At 34.9% G+C, this 26106-nt stretch overlaps 1 protein-coding gene across 1 annotated transcript in view; it reads right to left on the reverse strand.

The window, feature by feature from the left end:
- Positions 1-13370: 13370 nt before the first annotated feature.
- Snx27 (sorting nexin 27) overlaps positions 13371-26106 on the reverse strand; it is a 300277-nt gene continuing 287541 nt past the window's right edge. The window contains exon 13 of the mRNA XM_090381146.1: positions 13371-13657. Coding sequence (XP_090237272.1) covers positions 13647-13657 — 11 coding nt within the window. The 3' untranslated portion in view covers positions 13371-13646. The remainder of the gene's footprint in view (positions 13658-26106) is intronic.

Raw genomic sequence — 26106 nt, forward strand, 5'->3', positions numbered from 1 at the left:
AAAAATATCACTGAATACTTCTGAAATGAATGTAAATCGATTTTATTTGGTAGGGGGGGGGGGGAAAAACGACTGTATGCTATGTTTAGTGTAATTTTAACAACAAATTCAAAAATTTCAGCCAAAACACAACACAAAAGGAATAGGTGACAAATGGCCTAAACCTAAAAATAAGTCATTTGACTCCAGTGGCTTTTACTGAAGCACTCTGTATAAGGTGTGTCTCAAAATGATAGAACCAAGGCTAAAGTGGGGTGTATCACATGCAGCAGTGATTTTTTAATACAGACTAACATATCAGTAACAGTCACGTGCATTGGGAACAAACATTATCACAGATATGAACAAAATAAACGTGACTGATATAATATCAGACAAGTAACATAGTGCTGGATAACAAACACATTCCCATAATGATAGAATCACCCCTATGTATATAAAAGTAGAACAGCTCCATGCAAATACAAATGAAAAAATGTGAGAGTAACATTTATGAGGCAGCAAAATAACGCTACTGTATGTAAAATTATAATTAGTTGTATTTATTAGAAATTAAAACCGATAAAATGAAATAGCTAGAGGCAAAGCACCTACTCCATTAGAACAAGGAAAAAATTCTCATCATATAGTAAAATGCTGTATTAATTCTGATGAAAAACATGCACACGAAAAAAAAAAGTTGCCCACCATTACACTGATACCTCATCAAAACAGAATGCTAATTAATGAATGAGCACCTTTACAGTGATTATCAATCAGACATGCAGCAACTGAACCCAGTATCAAAACATTATGCACTATCCATCAAGTGATACAGTAGTATGGCTAACTACATCACAGGGAAATGAAGTTTAAGCTTACACTTAATGACATATGGAGAGGACAATGCAGTAGTTGCAGTACCACATAACTTTCACAGTGAAATGGAAGCAGGTCTCATATGGAGTGATAAGAAATTAGTTCAACCTTGATGGCTGGAAATGCTACCAGTATAATATTCAAAAGAACAAGGTAACAGCCTCAAAGTGTAAACAATGTGGCAGATGTGTGGATTAATCCAATACGCTGCAGTATTGGATTAATACGTTCAGCATTTGTAGCTAAACTGAACCTGTTAATAACCAACTGAATCAGTTTTTTTTTTTTTTTTTTAAACTAAATTTAAAAAAAAAGTATGCCCCATAATTTTATAAGTTGATTCACACACACATATTCATTTAAATATTATATAAGAATTCTTCTATATATTAGAATAGAATTCATTATTATATATAATAAACTTTGTAAAATCTGGCATATTTTACAATTCAGAAATATTAAAGCAATCCGGTACTCATACCAATGATTGAATTTGTCTTTAAGAATCCATGCAAAAAAAAAAAAAACAGGAGTGACATTTCTCTCTTTATTAGATGCTCTTGCAAGACTATCTTTTCCTTTAATCTATTTTATGGACAATATGATTTAAATTGCATAAAATAATAATTATTATTAGTAGTAGTGGGAAGTTGTGCAAGGAAGCAAACTTATACAGCATCAGCCAAAAAAAAAAAAAAAACCTACTCAACTCATTTGTACATACCCTCTAATAATGTCTGATTCCTTTTTAAATTTATTCATACTATTCACTTTCACAGCACCAGATGGGAGTCTGTTCCAACAATCAGTTATGCTCTGGCTGAAAGAAAATTGTCATTCTTTTTCAATTTTCATCCATTTTTTTTAAAATTTATGTCTCATGTGTGTTGTCTGAGAAAGAGAACACTATCACCAAGTGATGGTGTTCTCTTACTTGATCCTTTTAAACACTTCAATCAAGTCTCCTCACAAGTGCCTATTTTCCAAGAGCTGCAATTTGCAGAACCAAAATCTTTTGTGATAAGAGTATCCCCTTTGTGTTCTTGTGCAATGAAATGGAATTCTCACAGCAAAACAAACTTGCCTTTGCAATAAGCCACTTTGCCATTTCACTACTTTCAAACAGATAGCCTCAATAAAAGTTTAACTGACCATTAGTTTACAAGATGAGACTGCTATGACAAAACTAACTGGTCTCTCATCAGATGGCAAATGGTTTTTAGTTGATAACACACATACAAAACAGTTATATTGAATTGCAAATAATGTTACTCACTGATGATTTTAATATATCTTGCCCTTCCATCTGTTTTTACAGCCAGCAGGATTTAAAGTGCATAGATAACGCAATGATCTTAGTTTTCACAGTAGAACAAACCTGTCTTTATAACAACTTGAACTGCTTTTAAAAAGATGGCTTCATCAAATGGTTAATTGGCCACCCATTTAAAAGACAAAATACTGTGATGACAACCTGTTTTAGGACTAACTGGTCCCTCATCAGATAGCAAGTGGTCTCTAATGACAACACTCATATGAAACAGTTATCTTTAACTATATTAAAACTTTGAAAACTGATTTCCTATGCACATGAGTGATCACATCAAACAATTTATTATTATTATTATTAGCTATATGGTGCAAGGAAGCCTAAGGCTTATGCTGCACCAACCAAAAAAATATCCAGCTTAGGACCCTGTTCTGCTGTGAGAACTAAGATCATTGCATTATCTATGCACTTTAAATACTGCTGGCTGTAAAAACAGATGAAAGGGCAAGATATATTAAAATCATCAGCGAGTAACATTATTTGTAATTCATTGGTAATAAATGTTACTCACTGATGTTCCAATGTATTGTTTCCAATACATTGGTAAGAAAATAATTTTGTTGTGCAATGACTGCATTAAAAAAAAACAAAAAACACATCACATCCAGCCTTATCCAATATATCTTACAACTTTTATACTGCCAGTTGGGTTGTATTTTAGTTTTTATCTTTGTTGTGTGCTGCTGAAATACAGTTGACCTTTGAACAACACAGGTTTGAACTGCATGGGTCTACTTATATGCAGAATTTTTTCAATAAATATATTGGAAATTTTTTTGGAGATTTGCAGCAATTTGAAAAAACTCGCAGACAAATCGCATAGCCTTTATATATACAAAGATATATATCTTTGTATATAATAGCTTGATTTTTGATGTTTGCACAAGGCGATGTGTGCATAAACTTGAGAGAACAAAAAAGCAAAAAATATAAAAACTTGTATTAGGTAAATAGTATGAGATGAATTAACAGTGAAGTGAGAGGTCCTTTAGATTACAACTTGGTGATTGTCTCTTCTCTAATGGAACCTTTATCTCATGGCTATTCCCAACCTTGTGTTGTTTGGCATTACAAGAATGCAAAATGGGATGACCCGCGAGACTTCTTTTCTTCTTTTCCTTGGTCGGATTACTGTTTCAAAACTTCTGATGTCAAAATTTACTCAGATCGTGTCAGTGAAATTATTCTTGCAAGAATGGAATCCTTTATCCCACACTCAACTTTAAAATCTCGTCCTTTATCTAAACCTTGGTTTTCCAATAAATGTGCTAAGGCTGTTCAAGAGAAGAATGTTGCATATTGTAATTGGCTTGTTTCTAATTCTTCAGTTCATTTTCTGCCTACACCAAACCTCGCAACAATTGTAAAGCAGTTATTAATCAGTCCAAACTAGAGTTTGAACAGGCTAAGAGTAGAAAACGTTTCTTGCCCTAATGGTAGCCGAGCATTCTGGTCTCTTGCCAAAGCTACTGGCCGGAACTATTGCCCATCTCTTGCTCCCACCTCTGTCCAAACCAGATGGTTCTGTTGTCACTTCAGCCAAGGATAAAGCTGACCTGCTAGCATCCCATTTTTCTTCCAGCTCATGTATTAATGATCTTGGTAAAATACCTCCCACCATTCCCAACACACTCCATTCAATGCCTCCTGTGGTCTTCCATCAAAAGGATTTTGATGAATCTTGATACTAAGAAAGCTCCAGGTCCCGATGGTATTTCTCCACTTGTTCTCAAAACCTGTGCTCCTGAACTTACTCCTATTCTTTGCCGCCTTTTTTCACTTTCTTATTCCAAAGGTGTTTTTAATTCTGCTTGGAAATTTGCTCACATCCAGCCAGTTCCTAAAAAGGGTGATAAATCCCTCCCATCCAATTATCGTTCCATTGCAATTACTTCTACTCTTTCTAAAGTAATGGAGAAATCAATTAACTGCCAACTCTTAAACTACCTTCCGTCTGATCAACGATCGCCAGTATATCAATGTCGATCCACTGGTGATATTCTGGCTTATGTTACCCATTTATGGACTAATGCAATGGAAAGGTTCAGTGAAACATAAGTAGTTGCTCTTGACATCTCAAAGGCTTTTGATTGTGTTTGGCATAAAGGTCTTCTAAACAAGCTTCCATCTTATGGTTTGCCAACTGTTTTTGGTAATTGGTTATCCAGTTTTCTCTCTGATCGCTCACTGAGGGTGATGGTAGATGGCTCTCTGTCTTCTAACTTCTCCACTAATGCCAGTGTCCCCCAAGGTTCAGTTCTTTCCCCCACTCTTTTCCACTTGTATATTAATGACCTTCTTCCATTGACTGGAAATCCTATCCATAGTTTTGCCGATAATAGCATATTGCATTCCACTTTCCATTTTGAGAAACCTTGTCCTGCTCAATCAGCTTCAACTTCTCGAAAATCTGCTACCAATTCCTTAAATGCAGATCTTCAGGTAATTCTCTAGTGGGGCAAAGACAACTTAGTTGATTTCAACCCTTCTAAAACTCAATCTTGTCTTATAACTCGCAAAAAGGATTCTTCTGCTCCTATGCTTATCTTTAGTGACACTCCGATTTCTAGGCAAAATGATATATCTCTTTTGGGGATTACCCTGACTTCTAATCTCTCTTGGCACAAGCACATTACAAATATTGCTTCCTCTGCATCTAAAAAACTTGGTTTTCTCTTTCGCTCTTGGCATTACTTTTCTTCCAAACAGCTGCTCATTCTGTATAAATCGAAAATCTGCCCTGCCATGGAATATTGTTCCCACATCTGGGGTGGTGCCCCCAAAACCTCTTTCAGGCTTCTTGATTCCAGAAGAGGGCAGTTAGGTTAATTAATGATTCATCTCTCCACTTGCTTTCTCATAGACGTACTGGTTCTGCTGCATGCCTCTTCTACAGATACTTCCATGGGCACTGTTCTTCTGAATTGGCTTCTATAATTCCCGCTCTCTCTTTCAAAACAGTCCGAACACGTGCCGCCACCAGACAACATCCATTTACTGTCCAACTTCAAACCCACAGAACCAACTTTTCATCTTTCTCATTTATTCATTCAGCTGCTGTTTTCTGGAACAACCTTCCTTCGTACGTATTTCCTGTAAATTACAGTCTACAGAGAGTTCAAGTCCAATGCCAACAAATATTTTCTTTCGTCTTCTCAACCTCCAACCCAAGCACGGTACTAAGTACTATAGGTTCTAATACCTCTCGTGTTTGGGGGTTCACATAAAAAAAAAAAAACCGTTAGCCTATAGCTAGTCTATTATAAAAAGTTAAAATTTATCAAAACTTATGCACACAACCACTTATAGACTGTACGTGGTGCCATTCGCAGTCGAGAGAAATGTAAACAAACGTAAAGATGCAGTATTAAATCATAACCACATAAAATTAACTGTAGTACATACTGTACTACTATAATAATTTCATAGCCACCTGCTGTTGCTATTGCAGTGAGCTCAAGTGTTGCGAGTATCTGCTTAAAATGCTGTGTGGCATTATTCATCTCTGTGTGAGCAGTTCATCTCTCCAGTAAATTGCGTATCGCAGTAAAAAGTGATCTCTCGTGGTTCTCGCGTATTTTTCATCGTGTTTAGTGCAACACCGGAAACCTTGAATAACACCATGGGACCCATATGAAGTGCCACTAGTGATGCTGGAAGTGCTCCCAAGAAGCAGAGAAAAGTCATGACATTACAAGAAAAAGTTGAATTGTTTGATTTGTACTGTAGATTGAGGTCTGCAGCTGTGGTTGCCTGCCATTTCAAGATAAATGAATCCAGCGTAAGGACCATTATAAAAAAAAAAGAAAAGGAAATTCATGAAGCCGTCACTGCAGCTACACCAGCAGGCACGAAAACCTTGCACTTTTTGCAAAATACCTTTTTATCTCATATTGAAAATGCAGCTTTAATGTGAGTGCAGGGTTGCTATAAGAAAGGCATGCCTATAGACTCTAATATGATTCGAGAAAAAGCAAAGTCATTATATGACAACTTAAAACAAAAGGAAGGTGAAAGATCTAAAGTGGAAGAATTTAATGCCAGCAAAGGATAGTTTGATAATTTTAGAGAGGTTTGGCTTAAAAAATATCAAGATAACAGGAGAATAAGTTTCTGCCAACCAAGAGGCAGCAGACGAGTTCCCAGATGCCATTAAGAAGAAATGACAAAGGAGAAAGGATATCTGCCAGAACAGGTTTGTAATGCAGATGAAAGTGCCCTATTCTGGAAATAAAAAAATAAAAAAAGCCACAAAGGACATTTATTAGTAAGGAAGAGAAGCGAGCACCAGGATTTAAGGAAGGAAGGGATAGGCTAACTCTACTGTTTTGTGAAAACGCAGTCTGGTTTATGATCAGGACTGCTCTTATCTATAAAGCTGCTAACCCCCGAGCCTTGAAGGGAAAAGATAAATACCAGCTGCCAGTCTTTCGGTTGAATGGCAAGAAAGTCTGGACAACAAGAACACCTTTTCTGGATTGGTTCCATAGATGCTTTGTCCCTGAAGTCAGGAAGTACCTTGCCAGTAAGGGACTGCCTTTTAAAGTTCTTTTGATATTGGACAATGCCCCTGGCCACCCAGAATCCCATGAGTTCAACACCGAAGGTGTCGAAGTGGTCTACTTGCCCCCAAACACAACGTCTCTAGATCAGGGGGTCATAAGGACCTTTAAGGCTCATTGCAACAGTACTCTATGGAAAGGATTGTCAACGCTATGGAAGAGAACTCAGACAGAGAGAACATCGTGAAAGTCTGGAAGGATTACACCATTGAAGATGCCATCGTTGTTATAGAAAAAGCCATCAAGCCCGAAAAAATAAATTCCTGCTGGAGAAAACTATGTCCAGATGTGCATGACTTCACAGGATTTACAACAGAGCCAATCAAGGAAATCATGAAAGAGATTGTGGATATGGCAAAAAAGGTGGGGGGGGGGGAAGGATTTCAAGATATGGATCTTGGAGAAATTCAAGAGCTAATAGACATCACACCAGAGGAATTAACAGAAGACGACTTGATGGAGATGAGTGCTTCCAAACCAGTGCCAGATGATGAGGAAGAAGACGTAGAAGAAGCAGTGCCAGAAAACAAATTGACATTAGACAACCTGGCAGAAGAGTTCCAATTATTCAAGACTGCTTTTGGCTTCTTTTACGACATGGACCCTTCTATGATACAGGCACTGAAACTAAAGCAAACAGTGGAAGAAGGATTAGGACCGTATAGAAACATTTTTAGAGAAATGAAAAAGCAAAAAAAGGCAAACAAAAATTACACTGTATTTCAGTAAAGTTACACTGAGTGTGTCTGCCTCCTATTCCACCTCTTCCACCTCCCCTTAGACAGCAAGACCAACCCCTCCTCAGCCTATTCAACGTGAAGATGAGGACAAAGACCTTTATGATGATCCACTTCCACTTAATGAATAGTAAATAATCATGCCTTATTTACTATTCATTAAGTGGAAGTGGATCATCATAAAGGTCTTTGTCTCATCTTCACGTTGAATAGGCTGAGGACGGGGTTGGTCTTGCTGTCTAAGGGGAGGTCGGAAGAGGTCGGAATAGGTGGCAAGACTTGTATGGAAATGGTTAGCCTATCCTTACATAGGCATAAGGTGAGTGATATTTAATATAAAATTAATAATGTTAATAATTAATAAAGAATTACATTACCGTACAGTATGCCTCTCTCTCTCGTAATTGGAGAAACTGCGTATCAGCCTAACATCACAGGCAAGTGGTTTTTTTAAAACTGTAACAATGTTTCCAATACTGTATTATGAATATGACTGTAATATTGTATGCCATAAAAATTTTATGATTCATTCAATTAGTGTATAGGCTACGATACTGTGAAGCAATCGTATTGATTACACTAGGCTACCATAAAGCAATCATACTGCTGCTTCTTCGTTATCAATGCATGAATCGTTATACCTGTAAATAAATACGAATTTCTTTTTCACATTATTTTTTCATTTTTGATGTCTAGTGTTAGTAATAACATATAACATCTACGGTGTTTTGTATCAATTTAGACAATATTGATGTGGGTACTGAGAGACAGATGATTCATCTTGTAAACAGACAACGAAACTTACGGTATCGATAAATACAGTACAGTATTGTAAATGTATTTTCTCTTCCATACAATTTTCTAATAATATTTTCTTTTCTCTAGCTTACTTTATTGTAAGAATACAGTATATAATACATATAACATACAAAATATGTGATAATCGACTGTTTATGTTATCAGTAAGGCTTCCGGTCAGAGTAGGCTATTAGTAGTTAAGTTTTTGGGGAGTCAAAAGTTATATGCGGATTTTTGACTGCACGGGGGGGGGGTCAGCGCCCCTAACCCCTGCATTGTTCAAGGGTCAACTGTAGGTAGTTGTTTAATATCACACATAACGTCCCAAAAGTGCATTAATAATCACGTTTTTTCATTTTGTCATATTGGGGAACTGACTTTGAAAACACTTAAAAGAAGTGTCTACTCCATTTATTAAGAAGGCACATATGTTATACTTGGGATGTGTAAGGTTGGACATCAGGATTATTCACTGTTCATGTGAAAGAATGCTATGCTTTTGAAAAGTACTAAGATAAATAACTGTGGAATAATTATGTAACCTGAAAGTAACAGCACTCCTTGGAATGCAGCTAGTCTACACAAAATATTACTGCTTTTTGTAGAGGTAGGAGAGCAACACAGTTCAAGAATGGAATGGTAAACTTGGTTTAATTCCAGAGCAGAAAAATGTATTGTATCAGCCTCTTGTATAGAGGTAGAGAGAGATGTTTGCTGTTCGTTTAAGGACTTTATGGCACAAGGACAGCAAAGGCCATAACGCGCCAGAGAGAGAGAGAGAGAGAGAGAGAGAGAGAGAGAGAGAGAGAGAGAGAGGGTTTAAAATTAAAAGTGTTATTTTTGTTTGGCCACAAATTAGAAAACTAATGCAAGACACCACATCTGAAGTCACATATGCCCAACTGAAGAACACAGAACTCTTAAAATGGTCACTGCTAATTTCCTCGGCAATTACAAAGCAGAAATATGCCCTGTAGAAAAAATGTGCTATAAGAAAGTGGAATCCACTTTTTTTTACAAAATGAAAAATAAACAGATGAATAAAATATTTTGTATTTAATTTATTTTATTAATTAATATCAAATTTTATTATTATATATAATTAGAATATAAAATAAGAAAGTCAGTCATTTGGTATGGCAATGTTATATGGAAATGTGCTATCAGAAAGTGGAATCAAAATATGCTACCCAACAACTGTTTTTCTTCCTTTCCTTTATTATTTTCTTTACTACTTTATTACTTATTTAGTTCAAGTTTATTTATATATCTTTTGACCCCTTTAACAAGAAAATGGTGAGTGATGCAAAATTTTCAAGCTCAGATTTAAATCCAACAAATTCAAATAATATAATCACCTATTTTTCTTTAAAGGAAAGAAGAAAATTGTAATTTTTTTCCCCCTAAGTTTTCTACAACCATGCTAAGTTAGTAGCATGAGTTACTATACATGTACCGCTCATATTTTTACAAAAGATAAATGCATTTAATTTATTAAGCCTGATATTTTCTTATTTATGTATAATTGCCTTTATTTACCATTTCTGGATTACTAATTCAAAATTTTACTAAATTTTGAATTAATAAGGTTTCCTGTATGAACTTTTCATTAGTTATTTTGGTGGCATGTTTAAAAGTGACAGCACTGTACATTTTTCATTGCCAAACAGCCTTTTCAATCAACTTGAGTTTTGACTCCTTATGAATTTATGACAAATTCTTTGTATTCAGCAGATTTACACAAATTACATATAACTTACTTTTATTGAGTTGTTATATTAAAAAAAGCACACAAACTAATTTCTTATCTGCACTAGCTAATAAGAAATTACATAGATTAAAAATATTTTAAAAAGCAGTATGAAAGCAAAATTAAAAAAAAGCACATGCATAAAAATAAATCTAAGCACATATTAGAAAAGATGCAGTACTTAAATTTGCTAAATAAAAGTTCTTCATAGGAATAATTTTCTTTTACTTATAAACATTCAATAAAACATCTCAATGTGAAAAATATGAATCAAAATACTTTTTCAAAACTATACCAAAAATCAGTATGCATTTTAGTCATCTAGTTTAACATTACTTATAAACATTCAATAAAACATCTGAATATGAAAAATATAAATCAAAATACTTTTGCAAAACTATACCAAAAATCAATATGCATTTTAGTCATCTGGTCATCCATGATAAAATTTCTTGCATTATGCTTTTTTTTCCTCAGCCATCCCAATTCTACCAATCTCTAAAAAAAAAAGGTTGTGAAAAAGTTGTGAAAATTCATCACAACTACCTTTAAGCAACGAAAGTAATCCTCAGTATTACCTTTGCATGATACCTTAAATCTCATTTAATAAAGAAAGCAAAAAAAAAACTTGTAATCAAGGTAAAGTCATTTCAATTTATTTATTAAAAGCCATCTATCAGTTTTCTTATTAACTGATAACTGTTTATACTATTTCACAAAGCTAAGTAGTACAGAATTTTTAGTTTTCAAACTGCAGACTAGTCAGTCTGATTTCAATGATAGGGAAAATCATGGAGGGAAGCAATGAGTAAGAATGCAGTACAGGATAATCTGGATAGAAAAGGTTTTCTCAAGGAAACTCAGAATGAGATTTTTTTAAAAGGATAATCTTGTTTAACTAACATGATCAGTATCATTTATGAGATGGATTAAAAAAATAAATGGGACACTGTTTATTTGGACTTTAGCAAAGCATTTGATCCTGCATGATAGATAGCTATATAAGTTGGAAACACTGAAATTGCAGTAAGATTTTTAGCCGGATTACACGATGGAATCAGGAGGGTCGTAATTACTTTTTTTGAGTGGGCTGGAGTGGGGGGTTCCCTCAGAGATCAGTGTTAGGACCACAACCTTTTCTAATTTTTTTAAAAATTACTTTGATAAGTGGATATAGGAAATGTCAATTTTTGGATGATGTGAATATTGGGAATTAATGACCATTGCCAAGCAGTGGCACTTCAGGATGACTTTAGATAGGTTTATGTGGTGGCAGCCAAGTTTTAATGCTTCAAAATGCAAAGTTTTATACTTGAGACATAACAATCCCAAAATAACTTATATACTTAATTAAAAATGGTAGTAGAGTAAGAAAGGGATTTGAGGTCACAATACAGACATGAAAGTTTATCTGTAATGTAATCATAAAGGAGGTCCATGGTGTCAAACTGGTGATTTACTGAATATATGCTTGTAAATATCAGCAAATATTCAGTAAATATGAAAAATATATTCGAGACATTTTTGATATATTTGAGGCAATTGTGAGGCTGCAATTGAAATACTGTGTCCAAATGTGGAGATTGCACCTACACTGAACCACTTGAAAATGTTCAAAGATGGGAAACATGACTGGTGAGATTGGCTAAAGGGCTATCATATTAGAAGAGACTTTTAATATGTGGGCTACAGAGCTTGGCAATTAGATACTTTAGAGGGGTCTTGATTGAGGTGCACTGAGGAGGCAGGCAGTAAGATGAATGAAGGTGAAATTTTCATGTTAAGAGAAACTAGAACAAGGTGGTATACAATTGAATTTGGGGAAAGTATAGTGGATTGTAGAAAAATTTCCTTTAGACAACAAGTTGTTAATTATTGGAATAAGTTGACTCCACGGGTAGTTGAGGCAGATGGTTTAGGAAAATTCCAATGATCAGTAGCTACAAGAAGAGGGGAAACAGAGGATATTTTTCACTAAAGTAGCAAAAGCCTCTAGCTTCCTTGCACTTTCTTGAATATGGCAATACTAAAGGGAAAAAATTAAGAGAACTAAAGGGGAAAGTTTTAGTGAATACTATGGCTGTGTCTGCATATTAACAATAATACATGAAAAATTTATAGGCATTTGTTACAAAAATCAAATTGTGTACTTAAAAAAAAAAGTACAAATGATATAATTCAAAGGGATTAAATCATGGGCCATCTAGGTGTTTAGGAAAAATTTATTTTTATTAAATTCAAAGTGCTTTTTCCTTGCTTTATAACATCAAATCTGTTATTACTGTGACTGTCAATAGTTATAACAAATTTTAATAATAAAATTTTTTGGCTAATCAAAGCTTAAACAAAAAAAAAAAAAAAACAGAACAATATTAATGCAACAAAGATAGATGAAAATGATAATGACTAAGCAAAACTGGATTTCACAACAGTAATTTTTATTTTTACCAGAGCTCATTCTAAATTATCCTGCAAAGACGTCTTTACTATTTCAACAAAAATAGTTAGCTACAGTCATCATAAATATGGAAGTTGCAATGGAATAGAAATAAATTATATATATATAAATTATAAATGAAAAAATATTGGCTCCTTACAATAATGGCATCTCAAGTATTTTAAAGATATTGATAAACATCATTTATAAGCACTTGGTGAAATAAATGTTTAAATTAACATCTCGCTCTAAGATTATCCTCCCTTCCCACACATAAAAAAGAAAAAAACATGATTATATACCATATTTATACAATATACATTAATAGGTTAATTTACCTACAAATTATGTGATGTGTGTATGTAACATTTTCAACACAACAAAAATATAATACAACCAATCAATAGTACTGATATCTATGTATGTTATTATTATTTTTTTTCGAATTGCAATTAATGAAAATGAACATTCTACTATTTATACACTGAATATTAATGAGTTCTTCTGCAAACTGAAAACAGGGAATCTAAGCCTTTCTACAAAACAAAGAACCAAATAAATGAAGTCACTGAAATGACAATGAAATATCAAAACGGTACAATCAAAACACTTTTAATTCAACTTTTTGTGCATTACTTTTTTTTTTTTTTTTTTTTACAAATAACTAAGCATTGATTTAATTGAATTTCTTTTATATACAGATCAATATGTATTGATGTTTATTATATATATATATATATATAATAATAATAATAATAAAAATATATATATAATAATAAAAATATATATAATATATATATATTTTTTAAAAATTATTATTATTATTATTATTATTATTATTATTATTATATATATTTTTTATCACAATAGAAATATATTACAACCATGATGTATAAAAGAAATGGCTTTTGTATGTTTAAAAACCTCTAACTGTCCAGGAAGAGAGACAGGCCATCAGAAAACCTTTGGATGAATGCTCTTCTATTTGGAACAATAATCACAAGTCCTCATTTACCTGCAAAACTAAGACTGGGGCAACAAGACGAAGCCACAGAAAGAGCAAGGCATTCAAAATGTTACTCGATCAGATGGTCTGTGCTGAATTTCAGCCATGAATAACTTTTTTAATATATATTTTTCCTTTTTTACAACAAACCAAGTAAATCATCCAGTATCATTCTGTACCTAAAAATAAACCAGAAAATAACAAAAAAATTTCATATGACTGGTTTTAACAGACAGCTAATCACATCCAAATAAATAGTTGACATTTAAGCTATGAATATCTAATTATAGCAGCAAAGCATAAATTACTGTTCAACTCTAATTTGACATTTAGTATTGCATATGTACATTGATTGTTATTATTCATTTCTGAATAATGCCAATCAAGTGTAAAAGCATGCTGTTTAATACTTAATTAAATACATTCATAAGGTTTTCCTTAGTTAATCATTTTGTTACTGTATTTTTAGGGATGTGCAAGTGACCCAGATTAAGTTTTTTTTTTTTTTTTTTTTTTTTCCCCTGAGGAATGTGAAAGTGTAAAAATTGAAAAACTATATATATAAATGCTTTTAAATATATATATATATTTTTTAAATTTTGATTTTACAACCAAACAATGAGAGCAGAGTAAAAAATTATTTTCCAATATATATATATTTTTTTTGGTAATAACCAGCGTTAATGGTCCGAAATTGAAGCAATTCTCTGGGATTTGGATCCAGAAGCTGATGATACCAAGTCACATAATATATATAAACATCAACAACATTACTACAAAGGGAAAAAAATAATTTTGAAGTACAGGGTTGTTAAAATTAAAGTATCCCTATGTAGAGGCTCTGGAGCAAGTTCTAAGGCTCATACTGAAGAGAAATTTGGAAAACAGGTACAATAAAGAATGCGCTCGACATTTATTGGGGGGGGGAGTTACAAAATTTGTCACTGTATGGTGTGTAATTATCTTAGTTACGATTATGCAAATAATGTAAGTTATTTGCATAATCATAAGTTATTGGCACAGAGCCACTACTCAGCTCTAATGTACTGTATAAAAGCAAAGCAGTCTCTTCAAAATCATACAGTAGATGTTTACCTGCACTACAGAAGCAATGCCAACAACATTGCAGGAAAAGGTGCTATTAGTGAAGATGTACTATCAGAACAGCAACAATGCAGCTGCGGCTATCAGAGAATTCTGGTGTCAGAAGCACATAAGGCAGGGACCTAATGACTGTTTCTGCTGTCCACAAAATGATTGCAAAATTTGAAGCGACAGGACATCTTGGTGTTCAACTGGGTAGAGGTCGAAAAAGAGTGGCCTCCTCTCGTGTTGAAGATGTGGTTGTGGCTATGGCTGTCATGGATTTATCAAGTCAATCTCCATGTGGTAGCGCAAATGTGCCAGCTGTTTCTCGTGAAGTGGTTGTTGTTGTTGTTTGGTTTTTAGGAGCATTAGCAACTAAGGCCATATTGCTCTGGGGATATGTGGTGGTCATTCCCTGACCTTTCTGCGTCCTCCGCATTTGGTATCGTGAAGTGGACATGCCGTATTCCACTGTAAGGCTAGTAATGCATCAGGTGTTGTGGTACTATACTTACAAGATGTACATGCTACAGCAGCTAAAGCATGGTGATGCAGATATTCGTTTCACATATGCACTTCAGTTTCTGGCGCGAATGACAGTGGATATCACTTGGCCATGGAACATCCTTTGGAGTGATGAAGCCCACTTCTGCTTAAATGGACAAGTGAATATGCACAACTGTCAAATTTGGGCAACAGAAAACCTTGAGTTATCCAAGAGGTCCCGTTGCATTCTCCAAAAGTGACAGTGTGTGGATTTACAGCCACATTCATGATTGGGCCATATTTTTTTGAACAGGTAACACACCGAATGGGCCCCGCACCTGTTCCGTCACTGGACAGCGATATTATGAAATGTTGGCAAATTTCACAATACCAGAGCTGCAACAAAGTAGGTGCCTTCAGAATACCATATTCATGCAAGATAGTGTGCCGCCTCATATCCACTGTTGTGTCCAAAGATTGCTAAGGCAACACTTTACAGATGAATGTGTCATCAGCCATTGTTTCCAGACATCTTGGCCACCCCAATCACCGGACTTCATCCCATGTGACTTCTGGTTGTGGGGTTTTTTGAAGAACCAGGTGTATCGGAAAGGATGTCAAACTCTGGCAGATCTGAAGGACAGCATTAGACGTCATGTGCTGGCTATTCCAGTTGACATGTTACATTCTGCTGTAGAAAATGCTTTTCTTCAAATGGAAACTGCTGTTGACCAAAATGGAGGACACATTGAACAATTGTAGCGCTGTTCAAGTGATTTGTATTGTTACAGTGCCATATAGCGACAAATTTTGTAACTAATTTTTTTTCCCCCAATAAATGGCGAGCGTATTCTTTATTGTACCTGTTGTCCAAATCCCTCTTCAGTACAAGCCTTAGAACTCGCTCTAGAGCCCTTTACATAGGGATACTTTAATTTTAACAACCCTGTATTATTTTTGTGTAATTTTTAAATATATATTTTTCACTTTTTTTTTTTTTTTTTTTGTTTTACAATAGTATCGTCAATGTTCATATACAAGTACAAGTCAAGAGTGGGCAATAAAATTAATTCAGACTTATATGAATAATTTTTGATGCAGATAGATTTTTCCACTGGGAGGACCACTGCTTTGTTTTTGAGTCAATCATAAACCCAGCTTTCACCCCTGTTATGACCCTGGAAAGGTAATTTCTGTTTGTTCCAGCTTGTGCCTGCAAGCCCCTGCACACAGAAAGTCAGTTCTCATTTTGCTTGTCACTCAGCAAATGACACACTATTTTTGCAGCAATCTGCTCCATTTTTAATTTTCAGTTAAAATGAGTAGGCACATACTGCACAATAGGACTAAAATGTCTAAAATATTTTTTTTATCGCACAACATTTGTCCTTGTGGGTGGCCTGATGTATTTTTTCGACATTTTCATCAGTCTGACTTGACGGGTAACCTGAATACTCAAATTCTTCAACTGAAGCTTGGCTACCTTGAAAGTGTAAATACAATTGAAAAGTTTGTGTTCTACACATGGCATCAATACCAAATGCTTGTTTATGGATTTCATAAGTCTATGAAGCTGTTTTCCCAAGTTAAAGACAAAATTGATACATTATTTTACTCAGTTACAAAAATTGCAAGTATACTCAATGGAAATTGCAGAAAATCACATCCTACTCACATGAAATTCACCATATTAATTTGCAATAAATTAGTTCAGCAGTAGTAACTATGCATAGCAGCAAAGTGCCACTACAATGGCACTTACTTAACTATACCCCCTGCAAATCCAGAGTATAACTCCTATAACCAACTATAACTCCTAATGATGAAAGGTCACTCAAGCAGATTTCTACATACTCCATTCAGAAGCATTAAATCTGCCCATGAGAATATCTCTAAATCAATGTTTTTTTTCCTATCAGCATTAACTAATTTAAAAATAAATTAGTCATGTTTGTTGGTATACTAATTAAATAAAAAAAAAGCTTTCTCTTTGCTAACTACCAGAAGCATTTGAAAAGTTCATAGCGTGAGTATGAAGGGTTTATTTGAGGAGTCTAGTAACATGTTACTTTTCAACACAGTCCCCTTTGGAGTCAATACACTTTTTGCCACCAATGCTGCAATGTGTTGATTCCAGCTGTGAAGAAAATTTTCTTTTGAGCCAGGGAAAACAAACATCCACATGCCACACAGTCCAAGATTTCAAAGCCACACTCATGCATTACAGCCATGGCACAGAAAGACTTGCAAGTAGGCATGTTGTCCTAGTAGAATAAGACTCCTTTGTTAAGTTTTCCTCAATGTTTGTCATTGATGTTTTCACATAAATGTCTCAGGTCTGTGTAATATGCCTCTGAAACTGTTTGGTATTTCTGAAGGTAATCCACTAGCAACACTTCATCAACATCCCAAAAACAAAGAATCGATTTAGCTTTCACTGGAGGGGGAGAAGAGCCGTGTTCCACTGCATAATGCATTGCAGGTCTTCCACAGCATGTACCATTTTCCTGGCTCTCCCTCACTTGTTTATATTCTGCTGCAAACTTCTTAACCATGGAATAGGAGGGGACATCCCCCCCGATGTAACCTTATCTTCACGAATTGCCTCTGGAATTAGTCCCTTTTTTCCCAAATATTGGATGAGTGCACAGTGACTGATTTTCTCCATCTTCATTCACACAACTTTGTTGCCTTCAGGACCTGTAATTAAAAAAGACATTATTGAAACTGCACAAATCTTGGTGGATTACTATTTGAAGTGTTACACATTAAGTAGAGAAATTTTTAACAGTGTATCACTACTCTTTTATACTCAGGCTGCAAACTTTACAAACCTCACCCTCGTATACCATCATTTTTGGACTCTTGTAATCACTTTTCTAAAACTATCGCATAAAAATTTACTTTTCCTTTTATTTTTTTTCAATATATATATAGAGAGAAAAAATAAAAGGAAAAGTAAACTTTACTAATAGCAAAGTTAATGTTTCATTAGTGCAGGAATGAAGTAATGAAACATTAACAAATCCCACAATTTTGTTTTCTTCAACCCTGCAGAATCCATGGATCTCATTGCTGCAGTGAGCATCACTGCCTTCAATGATCTACTGAAATGCATGAAACAGCTAATGATTAATGTATTTCAGTAGATCATCATGTGCACAAGAAATGCTGTGTTCAGGTAGATCAGAAATTTTGTCACATGTCAGCAAAGGAAAGTCAAGGTTCTTAGCAGCCATTTTGATTAAGATTTCAGTTACTGGTGAATAATTTAGATGTCCCACTTTTGTAAATAGTTTTTTCCATGTTATTCTATGCCATCTATAAAGTTCAACTATATGAGAGATCATGCAAAAAGTTGTCTACCTCAGTAATAAAAAAGCCTAATTTTTTTTCTCAATATATGCCCCCCCCACCCTTTTGATTTCAATATCCATCCTCCATTTTGAAGGGAAAAAAAGTTTTTGTCTGAAAATGACACTTAAAGCTTCTTGAGATGTGGTGTCATCACATTGTGGACAATTTTCAAGTGGACATCAGATTTCTTCAAATTTCTGTAAAAGAAATAATCACTGCAGGATGGGTGGTTTAACTAAACGGAATCTGTAATTTCTCAGAGCAACAATTGCTTTGTAGGACCTATGTACAGGAATACTGTCATGAAACCTTGTGCTAATTTCTGTGTGTGTGTGTGTGTGTGTGTGTGTGTGTGTGTGTGTGTGTGTGTGTGTGTGTGTGTGTGTGTGTGTGTGTGTGTGTGTGTGCACGCGCGCGTGTGCCTTTATGGATCCTCTTAAATTTTTGAAAATTTAGGAAGCCTACGAGAACAGAAGAATAGGCATTTGTAGTGATTGTTTCTTATGTGGCACAGTCTATCAAAAGAATTTCTTCCATATTCCAAAATCTGGTGGCCATGATCTTCCCATTGGAGGGGTAAGTGTTGAATTTTTGGGTTGTGGAAACTGGTAGTATTAGTAGTGGAAAATGACACTAGAAAGCAAACTTACAAAACATAAGCCAAAAAAAAAAAAAAAAAAACTCTTTCCCACGTCACTTGCCCATTCTCTTCAATAATTTGCCTAGTTCTTCCTTGAATTTATTCAAATTACGTACTTCCACAAAAGCAGATGGAAGTTTGTTCCAAAGTTCGCTCCTGCTAGCTAAAGGCAAATTTCACACATCTATCCTATAACCATCCTCAATTTCAGTTTGTTCCCCTTCCCTTACGCATGTAGTCTGAGCAAGAGGAAGAATGCCACCAGCAATGAACCAGCTCAATCCATTCAAAGCCTTAAACACCCCAATCACATCACCTCACAGCTGACTAGATCCAGATGCTGCAATTTGCAGAACCCAAGCCTTTCTTGGTAAGACTACCCTTTCGTTCCCTTCACTAATCTTGTTGCCCTTCTCTGCATACATTCTAGCAAATCCACATTCTTCCTAATATAAGGACTCCAGACCAATGTGCAATACTCAAGATATGGCCTAACCATTGCCTTATACAAAGGGATAATCACTTGCTTATTCCCTGCTAGCAAAATTTCTGTATATCATTGACAAAACCCACATGATCTGTCCTGGCAGCCTGTCAGCACTGCTCAGAGAACTTCATATCTGACTGCACATTTACCCCCAGGTCTTTTTCATTTTCAACTACCTACATTAACATACCACAGAGTTGGTATGTTAATCTGCGATTACTGCTATTCACATGCAGTACCTTGCATTTCTCAATATGAAACTTCAACTGCCATTTCTCAGCCCATCTGCCTCATTTTTCTAGATCTTGTTGCAATAGCAGCATACCTTCATTAATGTTATTAACCACCCTGACAACCTTTGTATTCATATCCAAACTTTGACATTAATCCCAATATATCCTTATCAATATCATTAATAAATATGGAAACAACGATGAGCCCAACACCGAACCTTGCGGGACTCCAATGATAACATTAGTCCACAAAGAGCAGTGTCCATTAATAATTACTCTCAGTATTCTTCACTGAACCATCCCTTTATCCAAAGAAGTAACCTGTCCTTAATGCCACATTGCTACAATTTGTTTTCATTGCATGGACTCCTGTTAAGATTCCGGTGATGAATCCATGTGGATCTGCTGATGCAGATCACTGTTTCTTGGCACTAGCAAGAACTGACTTTTGATGGTCAGGTGTTTATACAAGGGCGGTCAGATGGAGCAGTATCACCATATATAGCCCTCACACTTTTCATGAATAACTTCTGGCTGGTAACAACCCCTCAAAAATGTTACAATCTCTGACAATTATAGATACTTTATTTGATCCTGCATAAATCAGGCATTTAATTTTTTTTTTTTTTATCACATTCACTTCTGTCGATCATCCACAAAGGGGAAGGGTCAGGTTCTCTAGATTCTTAATCCCATTTAAACTGCTTGGACCAAAATTTTATCTGACAAAATTTATCCCAACATATACAAGCTTTCATCTATTCATAAATAACCCAATTCTGTGACATCTACATTTTCCTTTAGTTTGGCTACTTTATTCTCTTCTGTTCTTTGTACTTCAATGTATTGAAGCTGGAACAGCCCAATAAGAGAGACATTTATGAATGATAAAAATGGAGTTGTTTTTATATATCAAGCATATGTACAGTCAAGTCAGGTAAGTTTTTGGATGTCACTTGTATTACTACCAGATTATTGCAAATCTTATTTTCTCATCAAATAATTTTACTTATTTCACTAGTGGTTTAATTATCTATTTATTTTAATAATCAGAAAGCACTGCTGGCCAGTGTTCGGGCCTAACAATTTTTAGTTGAATTGAAGAATCTTAAACAAATGGATACTGGTTATCTGTTTTTATATAACAGCATAAGCCTGTTCTAAAGGCCCATTATACAAAGACTTTTAGGTATGCTCTTAATTTATAGAAGCATTTTTTTCCCCTCAATACTTACTATATTAAAAGGCATGATGTTTAAGTGATATTTCAATGTCATTAGTATTATCAATTCTCTGCTTATATTAATTCTTCAATTTAGCAATTCTTTTTTGCAATATAGCACAAGGAAGCCACAGAACAAATCTGGTGAACAGGGTAGATATTCTGTGAATATCAGTTGGAATCCAGATATTTTTCACTAAATATCTGATAACAGCTCTAACCTGCTGTTTTCTCCATTTCTTAGAGAGATAGTATTCCTTCAGTCAGTTCCTTACTTGCAACAAAAAAAGGATTATATATCAGTGACCTCTAATTTTGTGCATGTGCATCAGAGTGATATGCAGGTACATAATACATATTTCAAAAGAACTTGGAACTAATTTCAATATTAGGGATAGGAAACTTGATTACCCCTCAAACATTAAAAATTTTGTACTATAATCCAAATAAAAATTACTACAATAACTTTGTAAATTCACTGATTCTCTTTGAACAGAAATATTCACAGGGTATACCACAAGTCTGGAACCATAGGGAACTGCAAAATACTTTTCCATATGAGCACCTTCAGATGAACACAAAAATACAAACATTTTTGCTAGTCAGGAAACAGCATGAACTATTTGAAGTTTGATCTCATGCAGTGATAATCTGTTCCTTGAGATGCTTGGCACTTTGCATTTTCATAACAAAAAAATTTTGGTTTTGGAATGACTTCACAGGTAAAAGTCTAAAAGTGCAAAGGCAAGGGAATGCAGTGGCCATTTCACTTGTCCACACCATTGAAATCTACCTTCCTTCTCATAGGTTACCTAGGATATTGAAGAAACTGTTCATCTAGCCATTTGCTGGCTGCACACAGCTGTAATTAGCAGGCATGCCTTCTTGTTGTAACCAAATATTTGCCTTGTTCATTGAGAATCCTCAGGCTTTATGTAAACACTGCTCTTGCCACTGTTTTGAAGGAAAAAAGGTGCAATTTTCAGTCCTTCCAGAGAAAACATACCATCAATAACACGTCTACATAACCAGAGGACTGCACAAGCTGAAATTTTAGAATTTTTCCTGGCCCGACCCAAAGACAGCTCGCTTGAAGGCTACCATTCTACCCGGCCCTCAGCTAAGTTGGGGCCAAACATGAAGAACAGGCCCGCTGAGCCCATCCATACCTCTTAACTTGGCTATCAAGTGGTGTACCTTTCTATACAAATTGACAGTTTCATTAGGATTTTTTCCTACATCACAGCTGTATAATGTGAGTGATCAAGTTAATCCCTTTGAAGCTTATTCTTAGAAGTAATAACAAATACTATTCTCCCCTTTTTTTTTTTTTTAAACTTTTTTTTAATGAACATATAAACAAAACTGATATTGAATCATTCCACTTTTGTGCTAAAGGTTAAACAGACACTAACTGCATGGCAGCACCGACCTTAGATTAAAACTGATATACATCAATTTAAGGAATTTTGTAGAATTATTCCACATACCATGAAGCCTCACCATCAGCTTGTCTTGTTTTCACACTTATAAGATGCTGTAAGTTTTGTGTATTTATATTACCCCAGGGGCTCACATCTGGTGAGTATGGGCTTGGCACACCCAGGGTCCTCAGCTGGATATCATCATTCTTCTCTTTCTTGGAAATTCCTTTCTACTTCTGACTCTCTCTCTCTCTCTCTTTCTGTCTGTCTGTCTGTCTGTCTGTCTGTCTGTCTGTCTGTCTCTCTCTCTCTCTCTCTCTCTCTCTCTCTCTCTCTCTCTCTCTGTCTCAGGGTAACTCGGGAATTTGTTTTGGCTGGTGCAGCATCATAAGCCTCAGGCTTCCTTGCACCATATGGCTGCTAATAATAATAATAACACATGACTATATATCCTTGACCATATTGTGGAATTAAAAACATTAGGTACTAATCTGAACAATATATGTGACTGTAAATAAATGCAGAAGTGAAACCTGGATATACTGATATGAAAGGACACACTAATCTATATTTCATTTCATTAGTCCTTATAAAAATAAAGAGCACTTAACATTGATTTACGAAATGCAGACTATTCTTAAGTGCAATGTATATAAACAAATATTCATCCAATACAGACTGAAGGAAAAGCATCTCAACTGGGGAACCACACAAACACAAACTAATCAAAAGCTGCAATATAAATGGTGTGCCCCGAAGCAGAGTGATGAAAAATACAGTTCGTGATGTGAAAACTGTGGCGTTAGGATTTCCAAGTGGATTATCTATAATCATTATGTACAAAGTTTACCATTAATGATAGACTATTAAATCACACACATATATTCTGCAATGCTTTTAGAGCTCAGTATTTCAGAAGGGGGGGGAGACTCCAAAACAATCCATAAAAAGTTATTTAAAAATAAACAGAGTTGCAAACATTTTAAGGGGAATCAATGAAGAGTTAAATAAATTCTCAATTCACTACATTCAACATATTTCCACGCTGAACATCCTTTGGTGAATTTTGTTTCATACTGTTGTGTAAAAACAAAATCTAATCAACATTTTCACTACTTAAAGAGGTTTGACACTCCTTCACAATGAGCCTGGCTGCATTACAATTTCTTTCACTGCTTGCACTTGTGGCAGGTACACAAAGTACATATTTGGCAATTCTTGCAACAAAAAAAGCCTTAATTCCCACCCATGGTTTTTCCACCAATCAAATAAGTCATGAATTTCAACATGATCTAAAGCAATATTCATATTTTTCTTGATTTTATCTTGACTTTGACTCTTCAGTTGCATCTTCAAGCATGCTGAAAACTAAAATCTGCAGCTTCTGTCTTCAACAGTGACCAACACTTTCCTTGCAAAGATTTCTTGATGTGACCACAGTGGTTCAGAATTCTTTGTCACATTTAAACTTTTCTATTAAATTTCACACATCACCCTTTGTTTCTTCTTATTCTTTGCTTGAAAGGATTCTTAATTGGTGCAAATTTGGCCAGAAGAACAAAGCAACTCTGTGCAATTCATGTTCTTTGAACTTTTAATTTAGAATCACATGAGCATGTGTTTTTAATTCAGCCAGTTCATGAGTGTCTAAAACCAACATGTCCAAGTGATTTAAATTAAACCTTGCCTTGTTGGCAGATGTTGTTATTTGGGTTTTAGGATCATTAGCAACTAAGGCCATATTGCTCCAGGGATATGCGGTGGTCATTCCCTGACCTTTCCGCATCCTCAGTATTTGGTGGTCACAGGCTTGAACCCGGGTCTAATCAAGAAGCGTGTGCTATGCACTGCTGCTCCTGCCCACCTGGCTACGGAGGCACCTCCTTGTTGGCAGAACAAGTGGAAGTGTTGCATAGGTACCTGCTTCAAGTTGCAGTGAAGCTTCTTTGAAGGATGTAAAGAAGTTCACCAGCATCTGCAGAGTCATCTTGAATGAGAGATATTCTAGCTTCTTGGCATTCTATTAGAATGTTTTCCATATCTTGATAACTAGCATCAAATGATTTGTACATGTCTATTCTGCTATACTAATGTGACTTGCACCCTTGATGAAACGTGGTTTTTAGATGATGTACAATGAGGTATGTCACAACATCTTTAATGTCGAGTGATAATAAGTTAACGCAAGTTTGTTTCAAGGAATTCCCTTTTGAAGGTGTTTCTTAGAATAGTATCGATCATGTGTGAACTGCAGCTTAGTCTAACGCAAAAGTGAAGGGTGCATACAACGTTAACTCCTTGATCTGTAACAACAATTAAATTGGAGAGAATGTCTGGCCAAAGACCTAATTTCACAAGCCTGTGACTCAACTATTTTCTATATTAGTGGCAGTTTTACGATCATTAGGAAATTCACAAGTGAACAGTACTTTTTTTCAGCTTCCAGTTATCATTAATGTAGTGCAACGTTAGCATTACACATAGGATATGTGCTTATATCTGTCCACATTTGGTAGATGCACTATATTGATAGAGATTTATTAATGACTGAATACTGGAGATGAGTGTTTTGCACAACTTTTCAGTTTATTTTTGTGCATTGTGGGAAATTGTAGTAGAATGTGGTAAAAAATCTCTAGCATTCAGATTTCTATGCAGTGATCATACTTTTATTAAAAACTGGGTACTCTATAAAGCCAGAACCAGTCACAATGTCAAAGGGTTTAACTTCTTAGCAACATAGTGAGACACAAGTTTTAGTCACTTCATCCTTTACTTTATGATATACAAAGAAGGTGGATGTAAGTGCTTCTCTATGTTACGTTGTCCCCTGATTTTACAAGAATGACAACTTAAATGCAAAGTTCCAGTTTTTTTTTGGCAGATTGACTTAAGAGAGTGACATTTTATGCACTTAATGGCACCAATTTTCTCTTCAGTAGTTGCATCTTGTATTTCATAAAACAATTTCCATACCTAACTTTTTACCATGTTTTTTTTTTTTTTTTTTTCTTCTTTCTTCTCAGAATATATTCACCACTTTTTAATTTAGTAACGAATGGGCCTGGTGTACATGGCTGAGAAAAATAGATACGTACAATGATAACCCAGTTTAATGTAATATAATAAAATATATAATAATAAGTAGCAGGCAGTAGCTTTCAAGACTAGCAAGTCTCTTTTTCAACTGAATTTAAATACAACGGATAAGTGCAATGAGCTGAGTGAGGCACGTTATTCATTTACTATTGTTGTTACATGGACGTGCGCTGTTTTTTTTTTTTACTCCACTGATTTTTTTTTACTCCAATGCTAGATAATCAGTGGAGTAAAAAAAACTGCACGTCTATGCAACAACAATAGTAAATGAATAACATGCCTCACTCAGCTCATTGCACTTATCCGTTGTATTTAAATTCAGTTGAAAAAGAGACTTGTTAGTCTTGAAAGCTACTGCCTGCTACTTATTATTATATATTTTATTATATTACGTTAAACTAGGTTATCATTGTACGTATCTATTTTCTCAACTTTTTAATTTCTCTCTGATTTTATCAAAATTCATTTTGAGTGGCATGCAATTCTTCTGAATATATTTGAAAAAACAACTAAAAACTCAAAACCTATTCATAAATACTGTTCACATGCTGAATCAGACAACACAAGATCCAGAAATCAGTGTTGTGAACTCTT

The sequence above is a fragment of the Mastigoproctus giganteus genome, chromosome 9, assembly GCF_048544385.1.
Source record: "Mastigoproctus giganteus isolate SK-2022 chromosome 9, ASM4854438v1, whole genome shotgun sequence".
NCBI lineage: Eukaryota > Metazoa > Arthropoda > Arachnida > Uropygi > Thelyphonidae > Mastigoproctus > Mastigoproctus giganteus.